The sequence below is a fragment of the Triticum urartu genome, chromosome 7A (genome assembly GCF_056163025.1).
Source record: "Triticum urartu cultivar PI428250 chromosome 7A, HENAU_Tu73, whole genome shotgun sequence".
Classification (NCBI taxonomy): Eukaryota; Viridiplantae; Streptophyta; class Magnoliopsida; order Poales; family Poaceae; genus Triticum; species Triticum urartu.
Genome location: NC_141879.1, coordinates 656,539,188 through 656,556,047, shown reverse-complemented (window position 1 = coordinate 656,556,047; position 16,860 = coordinate 656,539,188). Strand labels below are relative to the sequence as shown.

Genomic DNA, 16,860 nt, shown 5'->3' with positions numbered 1-16,860 from the left:
TATCTGTTGTCAAGCTTAGCAGTACACTCGTGCTGTCAGAGTGACATGTGACTGAATCTAAGTTGATTGCTTTCTACTCCCTCCGTCTCATAATGTAAGACACTTTTTGACTCTAGTGTAGTGTCAAAAAACGTCTTATATTATGGGACGGAGGGAGTATTTTTTATTACTCAAAATAACGCACTAGTAAATAAATTATAGTATTACTGTAACAAGCTTACTTATTCAGTGCTTCTGTGTCAGGAGACAAGGACCGTGGGTGAGCAGAGACGAGAGTTCCCTTTCTTGACGAAATCACTAATCAGAAACTCCTACGAACAGGCCGCATGCGGCCATAACAGGCTTTAGCGCAGCACACACAAACTGGGCCGGAAAATTGCGCGAGGCCCGCAACGGCGCCAGCGCATTGAGCGGCGCGAGGTCGGCCCGGCCGGTCGATCCAATCGGACGGTTCACGTTCGTCCCTGCCCGAGCAAAGTCGCCGTGGGATCCTCAAAAAAAAAAAGAGCAAAGTCGCCGTGGTGTCGCCGTGTCGGCTGAGTTCCTTCTCCGCCGTCGCATCTGAGACTCGAGAGTGTGTGTGTGTGTGACCATTCGTCGGCCTCAGTCGCCGGACGACGCCTTCCTGCCTTGCTGTTCACCTTCAACTCCCCCGAGGCGACGCCCGGGTAACCACGGCGATGCTGCGGCCGTCCAGGCCATCCCCGGCCGCATCGCATTAGAGGAAGGAGCTGCTGCCCGCGGTCCTTCCCAATGCTAGCTCCCCACCTCTGATTGGAGACAGCTGCTGGCCTCTGGGAGGGAGTGCTCCTGCTCCTGCTGCGGCCTCACTGCTTCTCCTCCTTGCCGCCATCACCGGCGCTCGGCGTTGGTTGATGTAGCTTCCGAAGCTCCGCCGTCACCCGCATCTGGTGCTCCAGCTGGAGAGATCCCCAAGACAAGTCTTGCACGTCGATCCCGCTGCAGTGCAGCGACCGGCGAAGCAGGTGATCCTCGCCTGAGTGCGCGTCCATCCAACTCCTCCTCAGTATCCAGGAGTATTTCTTTCCAAGCCAAATCGCCCACATTTTGTAATCGAGTCTTCTGAATTTGCAGCTGCTGCAACAGGGAAGCTCGGCTCAGCCTCAGCTCGACCAGCAACTGTGGAGCAGAAACATGGTACGCTGCTATCACTAAAACTTATTTTCTGTTGTAGGCGCAGAATCTCTCGGTCTGCTGATCTGCGATGGACTATTTAAGTGGATTACCTGATTTGTATCCAGAGAAATCACGGATGACGCTCAGCTTTCATGTTAATTTTGCTTTTAAGACAGTGCTTGTAGACCACCTTCCAGGACCTCATGAACTTTTGTCTGTGTTTTAGCGATCCATTCAAATAAGCAATGCATCCTTTTTAAAATTTTGGAGTGATTCGATTGACTGAACATTCACATCAAGATTTGAGATTCATTTTCAATCTGCAGCTCTAGACAGCATTTGGCAATAGAAATGAGTTTGGAATCTGATTATGGCGCCTGATTCCTATTCAACAAGAGCCTGATTTAGCAGATCCAAAATTTGCTATTAATGGACATGTCTTTCACACTGGGAAATATAATTATAATATGACAAACATTGCAATGTAAAGTAACATAACAAACAGCAGAGTGGCGATCCCTACATCTACTATTAGTGAAGTATAATTGTGTTTGAGTTTGCATCCATGCTCACAACTGGTCATCATGTTTAAAGGTGGATTACCGCCGCATGGGAATTATGGAGCAGCACTACTCGCGGAATGCAACATCAACAGCATCCTTCCTGCATCAGCTGAGAGGTCTGTGGAAGAGCCCAAGGGGGACGGTACTTCGTGTAGAGGCTTTGGCACTGGCGGCTATTGCCTTCTCTTTCTTGCTTGTTGCATTGGGAGCCTGCCGCCGTTGGTCTAAGCGCTGGATCATCCAAAAAGGCTTCTTGGCTGCAAACGTGTTATCTATATCCCTTGGGACATACAGTATTGGTCTAATGCAATCCTCTTCGGTGAAGAGCGAGATGTATCCCGTATGGGCCGTGTCCTTGCTCACCCTCTTCGGCTGCGTCGACCCAGTTACTTCCTACAACGGCCTTGACTACAAGGGCCCACTCTCAAAGATGATATTTCAGCTCTGCCTATATTGTGGATATGTCCTGCTGATGAGTATCTCAACCATCTCCAGTGATGTTGGTAACATAGCCATCGGTGTGCTGTCTGCTGTCAACTTTTTCAAGGGCTTTCATAGGTCGTTGGCGCTTGTGCTGCCAAGAAGAATGCGAAAAATGATAAGGCACCTTAAATCTGATGCCGAAACAAATGCTATATCAGATCTTGATGATTATGACTATGCAATAGTATCAGACTTGGTAGTTGATTTCCCCCTAGACATGGATGACCCAAAGCAGAGCTTTTATTCAATATTAGTGCGTGATGGAGTTTTGAGGAATAATATCAGTTCGACCTGCGAAGACATGGTTAAGCTACGGATAAATGTCGGTGACTGTCATGATGTGTGCACTGCCTTCGCTCTGTCTCATTTGTTGCAACGGCATTTCATTGGATTGAGTGACACTTCGGAAAGGAAGAACGATATTTCATATCAGATTGCTTCAGACTTCAATCGAGCCTTTAAGGTGATTGAGGTTGAGCTGGCTTTTCTATACGATATCTTCTTCACAGGTAATGCATTCCTTCACTACTATCAAGCAAAGACTGCTAGTTTCTGGGCATTCGCTTCATTCATCGGAATATGTTTTGTTGGGGTGGCGGCTGCCATCCCTGGGACGATGACTAGCCGCCATAGTGCTTCTCTTGGTCCTGGTGCTGGCACCATCACGACAGCAGATCTCACCGTTACTCTTGTCATATTGGTGTCCCTGGCTCTGCTGCAATTGTTGCAACTAATCCGGTGCTGGACATCAAATTGGGCGAGAGTTGCATTTGCCTGTGGGCACGCCAGGAACATGCAGAAAGGAACCAGACAGCCGCTATGGTGGATGAGATTGAAAGGGTTTCTAGTCACCAGGATTAATTGGTTTGACAAATACCTGTGGCAAGATAAGCTCGGCCAGCATTCAGTAATTGAAGCGAGCAGCAGGAAAGAAGGCAAGCTGTTATTCAGCCGGAGTGGCCGTCTTTATGTGAAGTGTGCTCGCTTTCTTCGGATGGTTGGATTGCAGTACGTTGGAGAGGTGGTCTGGGAACTGGTGGGCAGCGACAGTAGCACAGGGCCTGCTGTTAGGTTGCACCCCGATGTGAAGGGCTCCATTGCCGAGTTCCTTGGTCGGGTTCATAATGATACAATAGGGGAGAGTTGGTCGTCCTTGTTTGTTGCTAATGGAGTAGATGAATGGCACCTTCCCCATTGGCATTTCGACAATCCTGCAGGTGCAGAACAGCTCTCATATTGCTGTTTGTACACACGTTCTGTTATGATGTGGCATGTTGCGACATGCTACTGCGAACTAGCAGAGCAGGCGAAGCAGAAGGAGCACACAGGGGCAGAAGAAAAGAGTCGGCGCGTGGCCCTGGCTCTGTCCAAGTATTGCGCCCACTTGCTGGTGTCAGCGCCAGAGTTGCTACCTGGCACGCTTCAGAAAAGGAAAGAAACGTATGATGGTGTTGAGTCGGAAGCAAGGAAAGTTCTTCAAGGGGCCAAAGACAAGCTTGAGGCAATGCAAAGCGAACCCCATATCGATCTCGACAGCCCTAGCAGCATCTTCTGGGACGGTGTGCGTCTTGCAAAGCAACTTTTTTGTGGGGACATTGGGGATCCCTGGAAGCTGCTGGAAGTTTTCTGGGTCCAGGCGTTGCTCTACGCCGCGCCGTATGGCGACGTGGAGGTGCATATGCAGCATCTCTCGCACGGTGGCGAGCTCATCACCCATCTCTGGGCATTGTTGTACCACGCCCACATCTACGGCTGGAAAACTGTAGAGAGATGGGGAGGGAAGCCGATGAAGTTGGAGACCGAGGAGGTAGAAGAGAATCCCAAGGATGGTGGACAGTTCAAGGGTGACCTTAACACCTGTTCAAAAGCAGATGATAATCCGAGGGGTTCAATTCCTCTTCAAAGTGCCACCGGCATAGAAGAGAACTCCATGGACATGGATTCCGAGGTTGAGATCGAGGATGACATCAGTTCCTGTTCAAAAGATGATAATCCGAATAGGATTTCAGTTCCTGTGCAAGCTGACATCCGATGGATGTAGCCATGTAGGACAGAGACAGACTGAGGAGGACTTTAGTTCCTGTTTACAGCGGCTCAGTCTGGTCACCTGAGACCTTTTCAGTCTTCTAAGTAATGTTTTCTCTCAGATTTTAAGGTACTCGCAAATGAATATGGACCATCCATCGGAGGTAATAGCTCACCAATATAATTAATGTATTTAAGTGATTTTTAATTTGAAAAGTTAGGAGGATGCTTAAGATTAAGGGTCTTAAGCGTTTCTACACCTGTTTTGAAGCGAAATGGTGATTTTACCCTCGTTTTTTTTCAACTTTGCGATTTTACCCCTACAATTTCAAAACGAAAGCAGACTTTACCCCTGCTCTGTGAAGTCCCTCTAGCGGTGTTAACTTTTGGACGAAATGACAACTTTGCCCATACGTTTTTACCCTTGTTTTATTTTGATATTTGTGTTTTTACCCCTATCTCTAGACAAAGGACAGCTGATGGGGAAGGACTTGCTGCCGCCAGGCCGGGAGTGGACGTCGTCGCCGCTGTTCGGAGGAAGAAGGGCTCGCCGCCGTCGTCAGGGAAGGAGCTGTCGTGGAAGGTGTGGCTAGGAGCGCCCAGGGCGAGCCACACCACCGCTGGGGGCACCATCCGTGCGAGGTGAGGTCGCATGGGGAAGGTTGCGTTGCCGCCGCAAGGACCATCACCGCCTCCTAGGGCCATTGACGCCATCACCGGAGGGAGGGATAGGGAGGGCGGCGGCGCGGCGGCGGAATCTTTGACCAGACGGAGGGGCGCCACCGCCTCTAGAGTTAAAGGCCCGTCGTCACCGCGAATGCAAGGAGCCCTCATCGGCGTCGTCGGTGGTGAGGAGGTCGCGGGCACCCGCGCGGTGCCCCTATCGCCGCGGGGCGCGAACCGTGGGGGCGGGGAAAGGGGAAGGGCGACGGGGAGAGGGAGCGCTGCCGCTGGGAGCCGCGGCCCCCGGTCCTGCCTTGGTCTTTCCATGATACGCAATTGGGAGATCGATTATTCTTGCTCAAATTTCAAAAAGTGTAGAGCTCAATGGACGATGGTTTGGTGTATCCATCATACAGAGCGATGATCATCGGGTTCCCCCTAAAGTGCCATGAGCCACCTTGGGTAACCTTCGCTCAATCACCCAAGTAGTTAAACTGCATGTGGAACAAGCTTTCCTCGAGGGTTTTGATCTTGGTCGGCCTTGCCAGATCCCAGGCTGTTCGCATATTGCGAAAGAACCAATATGTGTTGAAGCTTTTCTCCATATGAACATGAACCAAGATCATCCAGCGTAGATCATATTGTGACCAACTTCCACAGCTGCATCCCCACTCTTTGCGCCATCGGGTTGCTTGGGCTACTGCGGAGACACTTCACTGGCACTGGTTGTAGCGGTTGTTGTAGTCCCATGAATGCCATCTGGTTGCTTAGACAGCTGCGGAAACAATTTAGAGTTATGCAGCATGCAGCTCTTTGTGCTTGTTGTATATGACACGAAGATGTGGGGGCAGCTGCAATGCATAGAAACAAAAAGAGAGAACGGGAAAAGGAAACATTAGTTGTTAGGTAAGTAGTTTTGACAAGGCAGTCAAACAAATGATACGATATGAAAAAAAAAAAGAGCTGGTTATATGGCTCTCACCTCTAACTCCTCAAATGTAGGCAATGCATGGAGCCACTCCTCCAGAGAGCTGTACACATCATCACCATCCGCCATCTTATCCGGAGGTGCCTCGTGCACATTCTCTGCTATGCCATCGGTACCCTCCATGCCACCCTTAGATGGTTCTCGAGAGCCCACATTGGCTCCCCCTTGTGGATTGGCTTGTGTGTGGGAGCTCTCAGGCACATCCAGAGTGGGTGTTGCGGCCGCAACAGCTCCACCTTGGTCATTTATTTTCGGCGGCTCCTCTGGACATTGCCTTGGATTGATCTTTGGGCAAGTTGATCTACATATATGACATAAACTTTGATGTTGCGTAAGGTGTACCGAAGCTGAACTGCATTCAGAAAACAAAACACATTAAAAACAGGGTACAAGAATTCAAAGTTGCAAAAGAGAACAAAAGGTAGTGTGTCCGATTTGAAAAAAGAATACTTACAGGGCGCTTTCCGAAGCCATCGTCTAGGATGTCGACTGCAACAACAACAGTGAAATCCATGTCTTGAAGAAAACAAGCTCATGGCAACGAGTAGTCGATGGGATGATCAACAATGCATCATCTTGGGATGTCGAGGTGGTCCATGTAAATAACCTACAAAAAAAGACACATAAGCCGCTGTAAAGGTTTGCTATCCCGGAAAAAAATATGGGGTTGTTACGGGAATGAAGGGCTGTACCGGAAGCATTGGTAAACAACCGCCAATCAGGAATTTCACTTTACCGTCATTACTTTTATTCTGATATTTTTTTAACTTCTCTCATCACATCAGACAAAATATGCTCGTCCCAGTCGAACTCATGGACGACACTCATGTCTCGTAAGGTGTGGAGATAGTCTAGAGGCACCATGTTTCCTGTCCCATGACCTACTAATGGTCTCCTCATCGTCATCATCCGCTTTTAATATAACAGCTACTGTGGTGGCTATTGTAGCCCTTTCACCATCCAAATGAACGTCGCGGAAATTTGCTTTCCCCCTCTTGCCGAATTCTAGCGATTTGCTACCAGATGGGACATTGAATATCTTCTTAACCTTGTGTCTTGTGAAGGGGATCTTCTTGCGATCATTTAACCTGTGGGGCACAAAAACGTATAAAATCAGTAGATGTTGCGAAGATAAAAATAAGAAAAGCATGTTACGCACACACAAAGAAAGAGGTAAAAAACAGAAGAAAAAAACATACTTGAGCAGACGCTTCTTAGTGTCAATCCTCATAACTATGAAATCTAGAAGCGCTTCCGGAGGAGGAACCAGAGGAGATATGTGAAGCAAATCACCGAAAGTGGACTTGCTTATTGCACCCCTCTTCTTCCCTTTGATGGCATTGGCTATCTTGCGTAGCCGCTTTGCCGACCATCGAGTTTGGTAGGCGCATATGCTGCAAAAACAAATAAAAATGAAAAAAAAAGGATGCGATGAGCATGCATATCTAGTGATGTAGTAAAATGAAAAATATTGAAACTATTGCAGAGATATGCAAGATTCAGAAACATTAATTAATTCAAGCAAGCCTGACTAATTTCAGACAAAACATAAGCAGGCCTGACTAGTTTCAGAAACATTACCCTGTCCATATGAGCTACAGGAAAAAAATACAAAACCAAAAATTCAGAAGAAAAAACATGAAGCTACTTCAAGCAAAAGTCCAGCTAATTTCAGAAGCATAAGCTTTCCCTGTGCTATAAGCTACAAGAAATGCAGTACAAAATTCATGTAGCTCTTAAAAATTCTGTAGCATATAGACTAAAAAAGGCAGTATGGGCTACAAAAGCTATGACCTACAAAGGTAGTATCAGTTACAAAAACTATGAGCTACAGAAATTCAGAAATAAGATAATTTTGCAACACATGAATGACTGCATGATTTGCAGGGATCCAGTGCAAAAATTCAGCTCCAATTATTCTGAAAATACTGACTAATTTCAGTAATTCCTGCAGCACATAAGTCCAATTATTCTAGCAAAAAAATGTTATGGGAACATCCCACTCCAAAATTCCTGCAGCACAACAATCGAGTGCAGCACATCAAAACAGCGCGACCTCTGCTACCCATGTGCAAAAAATTCAGAAACCCTGCGACACACTCTGCCGCTCACCCTTCTCTCTAAAACACAACTTCTCCTCTCGTACTACTTCTCTGAAGCAAAATTTCCTCTCTCGTACGCCGTCGTCGAATCATCACCGCAAGGGAGAGCGCCATCGCTAAAAATGCCGCGTAGGCGCCGGCGTAGCGGCCGGAAGACGCAGAGGAGAAATAGTAGGCACCACCATCGCCACATCGGCCAGAAAGTGAGGGAAGGAATCTCTTATCCGTACCTGCTTGAGTCGTCGCCGGCCTCCGCCGATCCTGAGCCAGTCGTCCATGCCACCACGTTGGATAGGCCCCGGTCGCCCAACGCCTTGCGCCGTCGCCCTCCCAAATCCAGCCGCTCCCACTCTCAGGCACACGAGCCCACGCCACTGCGGGATGACCCTCCCCTCCCCCCCCCCCCCCCCCCCCCCCCCTTTTTTTTTTATCCAGTTGCAGGAATGGTTGTCCTGAAAGGTGACTTGCAGGAAACAAATGCACCTCCAGCGGGTACGGGAGTGCTCTCGACGGTTTGATCAAACATATATCAGACGGCCACAGAGCCAGCGGGCGGGTGCGCGCGATCGGCCGGCAAAAAGCTTTTCTGATATAATATCAGTGACTCCCTTGCAAAGTTTTTTTTTGAAAATTTAAATATATGACGGGCTGTGGATGCAAAGCCGACTCGGCGATGGAGTCGTAGTTTCAACGCAGAAACAGTAGGACAGTCCACAGAGTATGATGTCCTACTTCTATGTCGATGTGCGTATATGTTGGTGTCATAGCCCAACTGTTAGAGCATCTCTAGCAGACCCCGCAAAAAGTCTCAACCCATAAAATAACCGTTAAAATGCGGGTCGGTGCGGAAAATCCAGCCCGAACAGACTCTGCAAACGTGGCCGGCCCGCAAATTTTTTTCAATGGTGCAGCAAAAACTTGACCCCAACCCACGAATACACGGGTTTGCCCCCCCCCCCCCGGCCCGTCGGTGCACTGCATATAGCGGGAGCGGTTGATGGGGAGGACATTTCAGCCCGCGCTTTTCCCCACCAACCACCTCCCCTCTCCCCCTCGTCCCGCCGCCGGGCCACCGCCCAAGATTCCGGCGAGAGCATGCCGAAAGGCCGCCACATGCACGAGATTGCCCTCCCCTCCTCCTGCGTCGGCGGGCCAAAAAATTGCGGATTTGCGGCCCTTCATCGCGGGCGGACAGATTTGGCTTTTCCGGCCGCCGGTGGTTGCGCAAGCGATGGAATGGTCGAGGAGCATCTCGCGCAGCCCCGACAAGGCCGCATCGCCGCATGCATGTGCAGGTTCGTCCCCCCGCTGCTGCCGACGGTTTGCAGGCATGGATTCGGCCGGCCGTCCATCGGGCTCGGCGCTCGCGCAACGGCTCTGTGGCTCGCCGATGCCGCTCATACAGTGGGACGACTGCACGCGGATAGTGTTGCGGCTAACTTCGGGCACGCCGAAGCACCTTGGATGGGTGTTCTTCAAATGCGAAAACGACGGGGTACATGCTGTTTTCATTCGGCTCATTTTGATAGCTCATTCTTTGATTCAATTGCGGTAGCTCATTTCAAACATCATCATGTGTGTAGGAAGATGAATGTTCATTTTGGTTTTATGAAGGCGAATACATTGATTTATTGATAGAAAGAAACTTAATAGACGTTCATGCACTCCTTAGTAGAATCGAAGGTAATGATGCGGTTGCATGTGCAATTAGAGGTGAAGTAACGTCTATTTCTTTTGAACCAAAAATGAAGAAAGAAGAATGCAAAATTAAGAATCCACAGATCAACAATGAACGCATGGAGAAAATATTGGTCCAACTAGTATGAAAGTTGAAAATCTTCTAAAATGCATATTTGTGATTCTTGTTTTATTTGGTCTTACTATTCTAGTAAAGATTTGGTGAGAGATTATGTGTCCAATGTTGTTGAAAAAGCAAAGAAATGCATTATGTTGGATCAAATTGAGATGCAAATTTAGGTTTTTCGTGCCGGGGGGCGCGGCGCCAGATTAGACCTACAAAGCCGACTTATAAAAAAGCATATTCCGTGAATATCCTTTTTTACGGATCCGTTCTGCGGGGTCTGCCTGTGCGACCGTCCGCGCAGGCCTGTAAAACCTTTTTTTCGCAAACTACAAATGTGTTTTACGGAATCTGTTAGAGATGCTTTTATGTGCAGGCTGAAAATCTATTGGAGCAGCACGATCGAATTGATCACAGGTGCCCGATCGGAGTGCCGGCCAGATCCTGTGCTGACTTCTCTACGGCCAAAGTGTTTGAGGATCAGGCGGACGCACTGCCTCGTCTCCAAACACCGTGGCGGTGCATCTCCATTACAGTTTGGCTGCGACCAAACTAAAAAGTCACTCTCTCTTTTTTGGCGCATCAAATGAGGATTTTATTTCATGATAACAGGTTATGATCGAGATGCAATATATCATCACAATATTTTTCTGATAAATGACGCTTTTATTAACTTAGAATGTAGCATCAAGTAGATACAAAACATGATAAATGACATCCGACCCTATATCTACTACCATTATAAAAAGAAGAGAGACAAATCCAAACAATCACATCCATCCATCGTCAAAATCTAATAGCTCTTAATTCTTCTGTGTAACACTACCAATTAAGCCACGATCGATCGATGGCTAATCTGCCTCGCGGTGAAAAAAAGAGAAAACCGTCCGCACGACCTCCTCCTTCTCCTCCCGCACGACCTCCTCCTCCTCCCGCGCCGTTCGCCTCCCGCAGCCGCGCCCTTCGCAGCAGCCTCGCGCCGAGCCACAGGAAGCCGCGCCCGTCACCGCCGCCTCGCGCCGCCGGAGCCACGGGAAGCCGCCGCGGGTCGCCGGGAGCCTCCCCAGCCGCGGGAGCCCGCCCCCGCCGCGGGAGCCGCCCGCCGCAGGTCGCCGCCCCGCCGGCGCGCCGTTCGCCGCCGCCATTCACCGCCCGTCGCGCCCCGCGGGAGCCGCCGCAGGTCGCCGTCGCGCCGTTCGCCGCCCGCCGCCCATACAAGATCCAGGCATCCAACCCTTTCTCCACGAACCCACTCCAGATTGCTCCATTCATTCCGTAAGAAGGAGAAAAAATCGCCACTGATCGTCCCTTCCTTCTGGTTCAGCCGTCACCAGGTGTGTGTTAAGGGAGGATCGGACACGCGTGTGCCAGGGAGGATGCTGCCACCACGCTCTTCGAAGATGTGCGGAGTCGTCGTGCCTGTACGGTTGACACCTCTACCACCGTCGCTGCCTTCGAGGAGGATTCGTGCCTGCATCTTAATGTTCGCCAAGCCCATTACATCGCTGGTTCAGGACACACAACAAAACAAATCTGAACCTCAGCGACATATTTGCTGGTAAAGTCCTCTCCCTCTTATATCTCGGTAGGATGCATTCTTTAACGATTTATTTGCTGGGGTTTGTTAAGAAATTCCAAAGATTTCAGATTCTGTTTGGTTGTGTCATTCAATATCCCTGGGTGAACAAACTTGTGACTTTGGTTGTTGGTAGCTTAATTATTTGGTCTTCTATCTAATAGACAGATGTCGAGTATAAAATTTGAATCCAACTCTGATTGATAAGACTTGATTTTTTTAATCCTGCTGATGAATGGCCTACTATTTCAACCTCTGATATATTGCTGAATTTATAACCTGTCAGATCAGGGTAGTTACAACCTATGAAATCTTCCTGGACGTTTGAACCTATGGGATTGGGGTAGCCAATTTTGTATCGTTGATACGATGGCTACATAAACAATTCAGCAAGCTACATCTGCTTCATCGGGTTGATGCTTCATGCATGCTCAGCAAGTTTCCTTTCCCTTGAGTCGTCTTGCCATGGGTCGGTTTGTTCTTGCGCAGACAGATGTGTAGACCACATCTTGTAGATGGCTGATATGGATTATGCTCCACCCCTCCATGACTTCACTCGAGTTAATTCCCCGTGATGCGACTGACACAAAACTATCCTCGTTATCCACAAAGATCACCCTGGGTGATGGCCTTCCTAATATTTAGTTATTTTCATTTTTCTGATGCTTATGGCTATAATTTAACTCCAAATAAGTTTTTTTTAAATGACACAAAATTGAAAATTCTGATTACATCATGGTGATATTTTTTCTTGTAGGGAGAGAAAGAGGATAAAAAGTGCTGGTCCTCTTCACAGGATAGGTACAGACTTGGCTAAGCGATTACTGCTGCTGCGGTTCATCTACAATGATTTTGGACATTGATTCTTGTTTTACCCTTATTATTACCATTTGCTAACTTAACCATTTCCATCTCTCATGTTAATTCTGAAGACCTTTTATGTATCATGTATCCAAGCAGGCTGCATGTGAGGTGAATCAAGGTAACTATATGATCTAGTGAAGTATAAACTCCTCTCCCTATAATATGCAGCCTTCAAACCATAGATTTGTGAATTTTATGCCAGCTGGGCCTCTTTCATTTTAATGCTTGAGTCCTAATATTTCATTTCTCCAAGCTTTTGAGTTCTAATATTGTTCTGTATTATGAGCTCTTGAACATTTGCTTGCACAACAATGATCTATAATAATTCCCTTCTAAGCCTAGAGATAGTTGTACACATCATTTATTCAATCCTAAATTACTCTATGCTCTGAATTACTCCCGTGGTGCATTTTATGTCCCCCTTACATCTATATCTATGTCTTCTTACTCATATACATGCTTTCCCATGTAATCATCCTTAACAATTGTCATGTTCAATCTGTAACTACTTATCAGGGTATTTTCTGATTTTCTTATGTTGCCGCTTACTGATCTTACGACATGGAGAGGAGAGGCCAAGTAGCAGCAAGCATGCAGCTGTGTCATGCAAACAAACTGATACTGCAGAAAGTCACTGATTGTACAAAACCAGAAAAACAAATTGCAGCGCAAGCATGCAAAGAGACAATTGCGCGAATCAAACACATATTCAAATAATAAGGCAATGAGAGGCTTTATATTAGGCGGTGTACTGCAACAAGGTGCCTCCCTCCATCATCATTCCATTCTTCTCCTGTTTCCTATCTGTCAGCCGCACCTACAACCGGTGCCCCAATCTAGCTCGACAATTGACGGCGGCTACATCTGTTGTGGCCGGCAGCGAGGCAAGCCCTCCTTCTAAACCATGTATGTTGATTTCAAATAGTAGAACTAATTCATACTTTGAAGTTGTTTGTTAATCAGGCTTCCATGGACGTTGATTTCCATTAAACAGTATTTTGCGAACTTCTTGTTCTCTGCAAATTTTGGATGCCGCCGGTCAGTGTGACGCCCAAATCCTGGTGGCGAGTCTTTTTCTAATTGAGAGAATTATTTAGGTGCTAATTCAAACAGCATGTCTATAGATTCGTTGAAATTCCCTAGACAAGTTACTTTCTGAATTCTGACTCTGAGTAGCCGACTCATACTTATTTTTGCGCCTTCAGTTGATTTGCTTCAGTGTGTTTGGTCTTTCTATTCAGGATCCCGGTCTGGAAAACTAGATGGTGTATGGATTCAGAGATGAACATGACGAACGATAGAAGGTCGATTTGGATTATTCTTGGTCCATAACTTTCAATTATTCCACTGCCACACAACTGGTATTCCACTTATCCTTCCTTCCAATTTTTATTTGCAAATTTGTGATGTTTATGGTACCGTTTCAGTGGTTGATTGAAGTAGTGAGGATATTCTGACTATGATGAATTAACAAAAAATGTTTTTATGCTGAACCAATCAATTTTTTTATTAAAATCCTTGCAGTGCTTGTGCTGGCAGGGAGAGGAGGAGAAGTAAGGCGTTGTGGGCAGGGACTGGCTGTGGGTACAAGAAGGCCAGATATGAGATGGTGGAAAGGATGCACGCAGGAGAAGAGAACAGACTGCAACGGAAGGCAGTTTGAGATGTAGTAGTGGACGCCTCTTCCATGATATTCAGGTTGGTGTAAGACTGCTCGCCTTAGATGCAATTGACTGGACATTCAGAGCTAGCTCTAGACAGGATAATTTAGATTGATGAACTATTTTGTGGTAGCAATCTGCGTGTTCAGTGATGCCGCACACGTCCTCTCATCTCGTCACGAACGGCCTGGATGTGGCAGCTGCCGTCAACATCCCAACCGTCACCAGCACGACGTGTTGAATGACATTGGCATCGTCTCACTGGGGCAGCAGCTCAACACCGGCATTATTCTGGTAATGCAAGTCCCGCTCCATCTCCTCTGTTTGCAGTCATTGTTCCAATATTACTGGAGATAAAATCCATTCTAGCTATCGTTGCTGAAGATCATTTGGTGGTGTTCGATCCAGACTAAAAAATTATTTCATGTTGTTTTCAGTAATTATGATCAGCTCAGCCGTAAGATATAGAGAGATCAATCACATCCGATCTTCGATTTAATGTAAATTAGGTGATTTACTGAACCGCGGGTTGCCTGTTTCATGAACAGTACTGCCATTTTAAACAATCTAGGACCTACACTTGATGACGACATTATTATTTATACAGCTGTACTGGGCCATTTGTTAGCAGCAGCCAATTATATGCCAATCTTTATAAAGTTGAAAGACTAAATTCCAGTGACAAAAAGCCTTGTCATACTGGCAGTTATTTTCCAATGAATGTCTGCATATCATTCACTTGTCTTGATGTCTGTCTATAATAAAGTTGGCATGTATCTTTTGTTCAAAATAAAGCATGCTTGGTTTTTGGAGTTGCATCCATCAGCTAACCTTAGAGGAATTCATATATCCACCACGCCGGTGCTTGTTTTGCACAATCTTATACATTAGGACTTTATACTCCTTCACAAAAAACACCCTGGCAAAATATTCGTATGCTACTTTGCCTCATTTCATGAGTGTAGTTTTGGTCACGTATGTTGGAAATATATGCTTGTTCTGTGGTGATGAATCAGAATGGCAAATCTGAAAGGAAGTGATTATTTGTTCATGTGTTGATATAGTGATTCTGTTTGAACTTGAAGGATAAATATGATGGAGCCTTTTTTTTATTAAAGCTTGTTTTCCCTTGGAATTATTGTTGTAAATACTATATTTGCGGGTGTGCAGTTTGTGATTCTCTATTCATGCTATTTAGATAGATCGGATTCGTTCCTTTATAGCATACACGGACTTGAATTATTTTGTCATTGATGAATATGCATAATGTACTTTAATTTGTTGAGATTTCAAATGAGGTCGTAGGAATCAAAATGGAACTCTCATGTGGCTGATATCGGTTTTATATTATATTTTTAGATGAAATTTCTATATTTACTTATCTCAAGATATATTTGATTTCATTTTTGTCTCTTGAGATAAGGAGCGAGCAAACTGTTGATTTTGCAGAGAACAATTGTCACTGAATTGCTTTCAAGGCGGATGTTCCATAGACAAACAAGCATGCAATCAACACTGCATGATTTCAATTGGTTTCCAATGTACGTAGCATGTCTATCTGGTTATTTTGCTTTTTGGTTTGTGCACTCATGGAACGAGAAAGAATTGAACCAACCAATTTGCAGGGTGAATATTTAATATTTCATTTTTTTATTCTACCTCATGAAAACTCTAAAGATAATGACCTGTGGTTCTCCTAAAGTATAGTTGTGAGATAAGAATTTTGGTGCATCTAATCAACTACACTGAGAATGAAGCTGCATACAACATGCACCCCTTATGTTGTACAAGAATTTGTTAGTGTATTAAGACATACTAAGGTAATCAGGTGTCTTCACTCCATGCATATGATGCTAAATTGTAGAGTTGCTTGAAAATCATTTAAATTATAGGTTGGTTGTCATATTTTTTAGTGTAATCATAATATCTTTAGAATTTGCATATCTGGTTGTAACATCAGTCGAGGCGTGCATTGCTTGTGCACGCTTACTATATTCCTTGTGTATGAAGCTGCAATTGAAATATGTATGCTATAGCATGTATGTGAGCTTACATTATTTGTTTTACAATTGCTGATTATGATTAGAAATAACATGTAGCCTGGAGAGAAGGAACGATATGAGCTAAAAGATGCAGAAAAAGAGGATTAGGCCCGCAGATTGTTATCAAGGAGAACATTGAGCTATGAGGGTGTTTTTTCGGGCAACACCGGCGATGGTCTCAGCAGCTATATGATGGTGAACTGTAGCTGTCGTAATATTCTGAGAAATATATTATGATTAATTTTTACTTACCTATCCGATTTTTTTTCATTGCGATGATCTGATAGGCCCCATATAGGTGTCTGGATTGTAATAGGTATTTTTCTGGGTTAAGAAGGAAGAATGTTTCGGGTGTTCATTAAGATTATTCTTGATTGGTGAACTGCGATGGCGGATTTAATTTCAATATGCTTTAGGAAAATCTGTTAAGTACATATTACATCAAGATTTAAATTCATAGAGTATGTGAGATGTATGGTAAACCATTGCTCATGTAAGATATTGCTATATGTAAACTAAAAATGTAAGTTTCATATATTTAAATATTATTTTCTAATGAATTTCTATCAAAACGTGCATTGCACGTGCAAGCTTACTAGTATAGCTAAGATGCACATAGGCTTAAACGAACAGTCTAACGAAGTATTTATATATGAAAACTACAAGTTGGCAACAATAAAGCATATGAGTCCGGAACTATGCCAATATCGACCAAGGAGGTGGACCGATCCGGAGATTATGTTGCAACCCATGTTGGGTAAAAACCTCCGTGACCACCTACTTCAACCGCATACACACCGCCTTGAACAACGATTGATACTCCGTTTGCTGTAGCGTAGACCACATACGAAGCCAATGCATACAACGGTAAATGACCTGCATAGGAGAAGATGTTTTGCCATTAAAAATACAATGATTTCTACATAACCAAAGTGCCCATAATAAGGCTGATGCT

The 16,860-nt window shown here is 45.7% G+C and overlaps 3 protein-coding genes across 5 annotated transcripts; 2 read left to right on the top strand and 1 right to left on the bottom strand.

Moving 5' to 3' along the window:
- Positions 1-388: 388 nt before the first annotated feature.
- Positions 389-5,403, top strand: LOC125520452 (uncharacterized). Of its 2 annotated transcripts, XR_015610508.1 has the most exons (4): positions 389-986; positions 1,096-1,158; positions 1,732-4,372; positions 4,674-5,403. XR_015610508.1 is itself a non-coding variant. In XM_048685380.2 (3 exons), exons 2-3 carry the CDS (start codon positions 1,156-1,158, stop codon positions 4,222-4,224), a joined length of 2,496 nt encoding a protein of 831 aa, XP_048541337.2. In that variant the 5' UTR covers positions 389-986; positions 1,096-1,155; the 3' UTR covers positions 4,225-4,400. The 2 variants fall into 2 exon arrangements, 1 of the variants encoding a protein (XP_048541337.2); XM_048685380.2 differs by lacking the exon at positions 4,674-5,403 and having other exon boundaries at positions 1,732-4,400.
- LOC125520453 (uncharacterized) lies at positions 5,201-8,350 on the bottom strand. Of its 2 annotated transcripts, none has more exons than XR_007288683.2 (6): positions 7,972-8,168; positions 7,059-7,253; positions 6,552-6,947; positions 6,314-6,466; positions 5,854-6,211; positions 5,201-5,722 (listed from the first exon to the last, which is right to left on the bottom strand). XR_007288683.2 is itself a non-coding variant. In XM_087534963.1 (6 exons), exons 4-6 carry the CDS (start codon positions 6,331-6,333, stop codon positions 5,666-5,668), a joined length of 435 nt encoding a protein of 144 aa, XP_087391089.1. In that variant the 5' UTR covers positions 6,334-6,466; positions 6,552-6,947; positions 7,059-7,253; positions 8,192-8,350; the 3' UTR covers positions 5,201-5,665. The 2 variants fall into 2 exon arrangements, 1 of the variants encoding a protein (XP_087391089.1); XM_087534963.1 differs by lacking the exon at positions 7,972-8,168 and adding an exon at positions 8,192-8,350.
- A 706-nt stretch (positions 8,351-9,056) lies between these two features.
- LOC125528931 (uncharacterized) lies at positions 9,057-16,287 on the top strand. Its single transcript, XM_087533692.1, has 9 exons — positions 9,057-9,456; positions 10,597-10,987; positions 11,087-11,320; positions 12,096-13,299; positions 13,444-13,563; positions 13,727-13,900; positions 13,997-14,157; positions 15,313-15,404; positions 15,963-16,287. Exons 1-4 carry the CDS (start codon positions 9,057-9,059, stop codon positions 12,199-12,201), a joined length of 1,131 nt encoding a protein of 376 aa, XP_087389818.1. The 3' UTR covers positions 12,202-13,299; positions 13,444-13,563; positions 13,727-13,900; positions 13,997-14,157; positions 15,313-15,404; positions 15,963-16,287.
- Positions 16,288-16,860: the final 573 nt, after the last annotated feature.

Excerpts from the sequence above, each read along its gene's own strand:
- LOC125528931 (XM_087533692.1), top strand. The coding sequence starts at position 9,057 with ATGCCGAAAGGCCGCCACATGCACGAGATTGCCCTCCCCTCCTCCTGC. Across the intron at positions 10,988-11,086 it reads GCCGCCCATACAAGATCCAG|CCGTCACCAGGTGTGTGTTA; the intron begins GCATCCAACCCT and ends CTTCTGGTTCAG. Across the intron at positions 11,321-12,095 it reads CCTCAGCGACATATTTGCTG|GGAGAGAAAGAGGATAAAAA; the intron begins GTAAAGTCCTCT and ends TTTTTCTTGTAG.
- LOC125520453 (XM_087534963.1), bottom strand. The coding sequence starts at position 6,333 with ATGGCTTCGGAAAGCGCCCT. Across the intron at positions 6,212-6,313 it reads ATGGCTTCGGAAAGCGCCCT|TTCAGCTTCGGTACACCTTA; the intron begins GTAAGTATTCTT and ends TTCTGAATGCAG. Across the intron at positions 5,723-5,853 it reads CTACATTTGAGGAGTTAGAG|CTGCCCCCACATCTTCGTGT; the intron begins GTGAGAGCCATA and ends TATGCATTGCAG.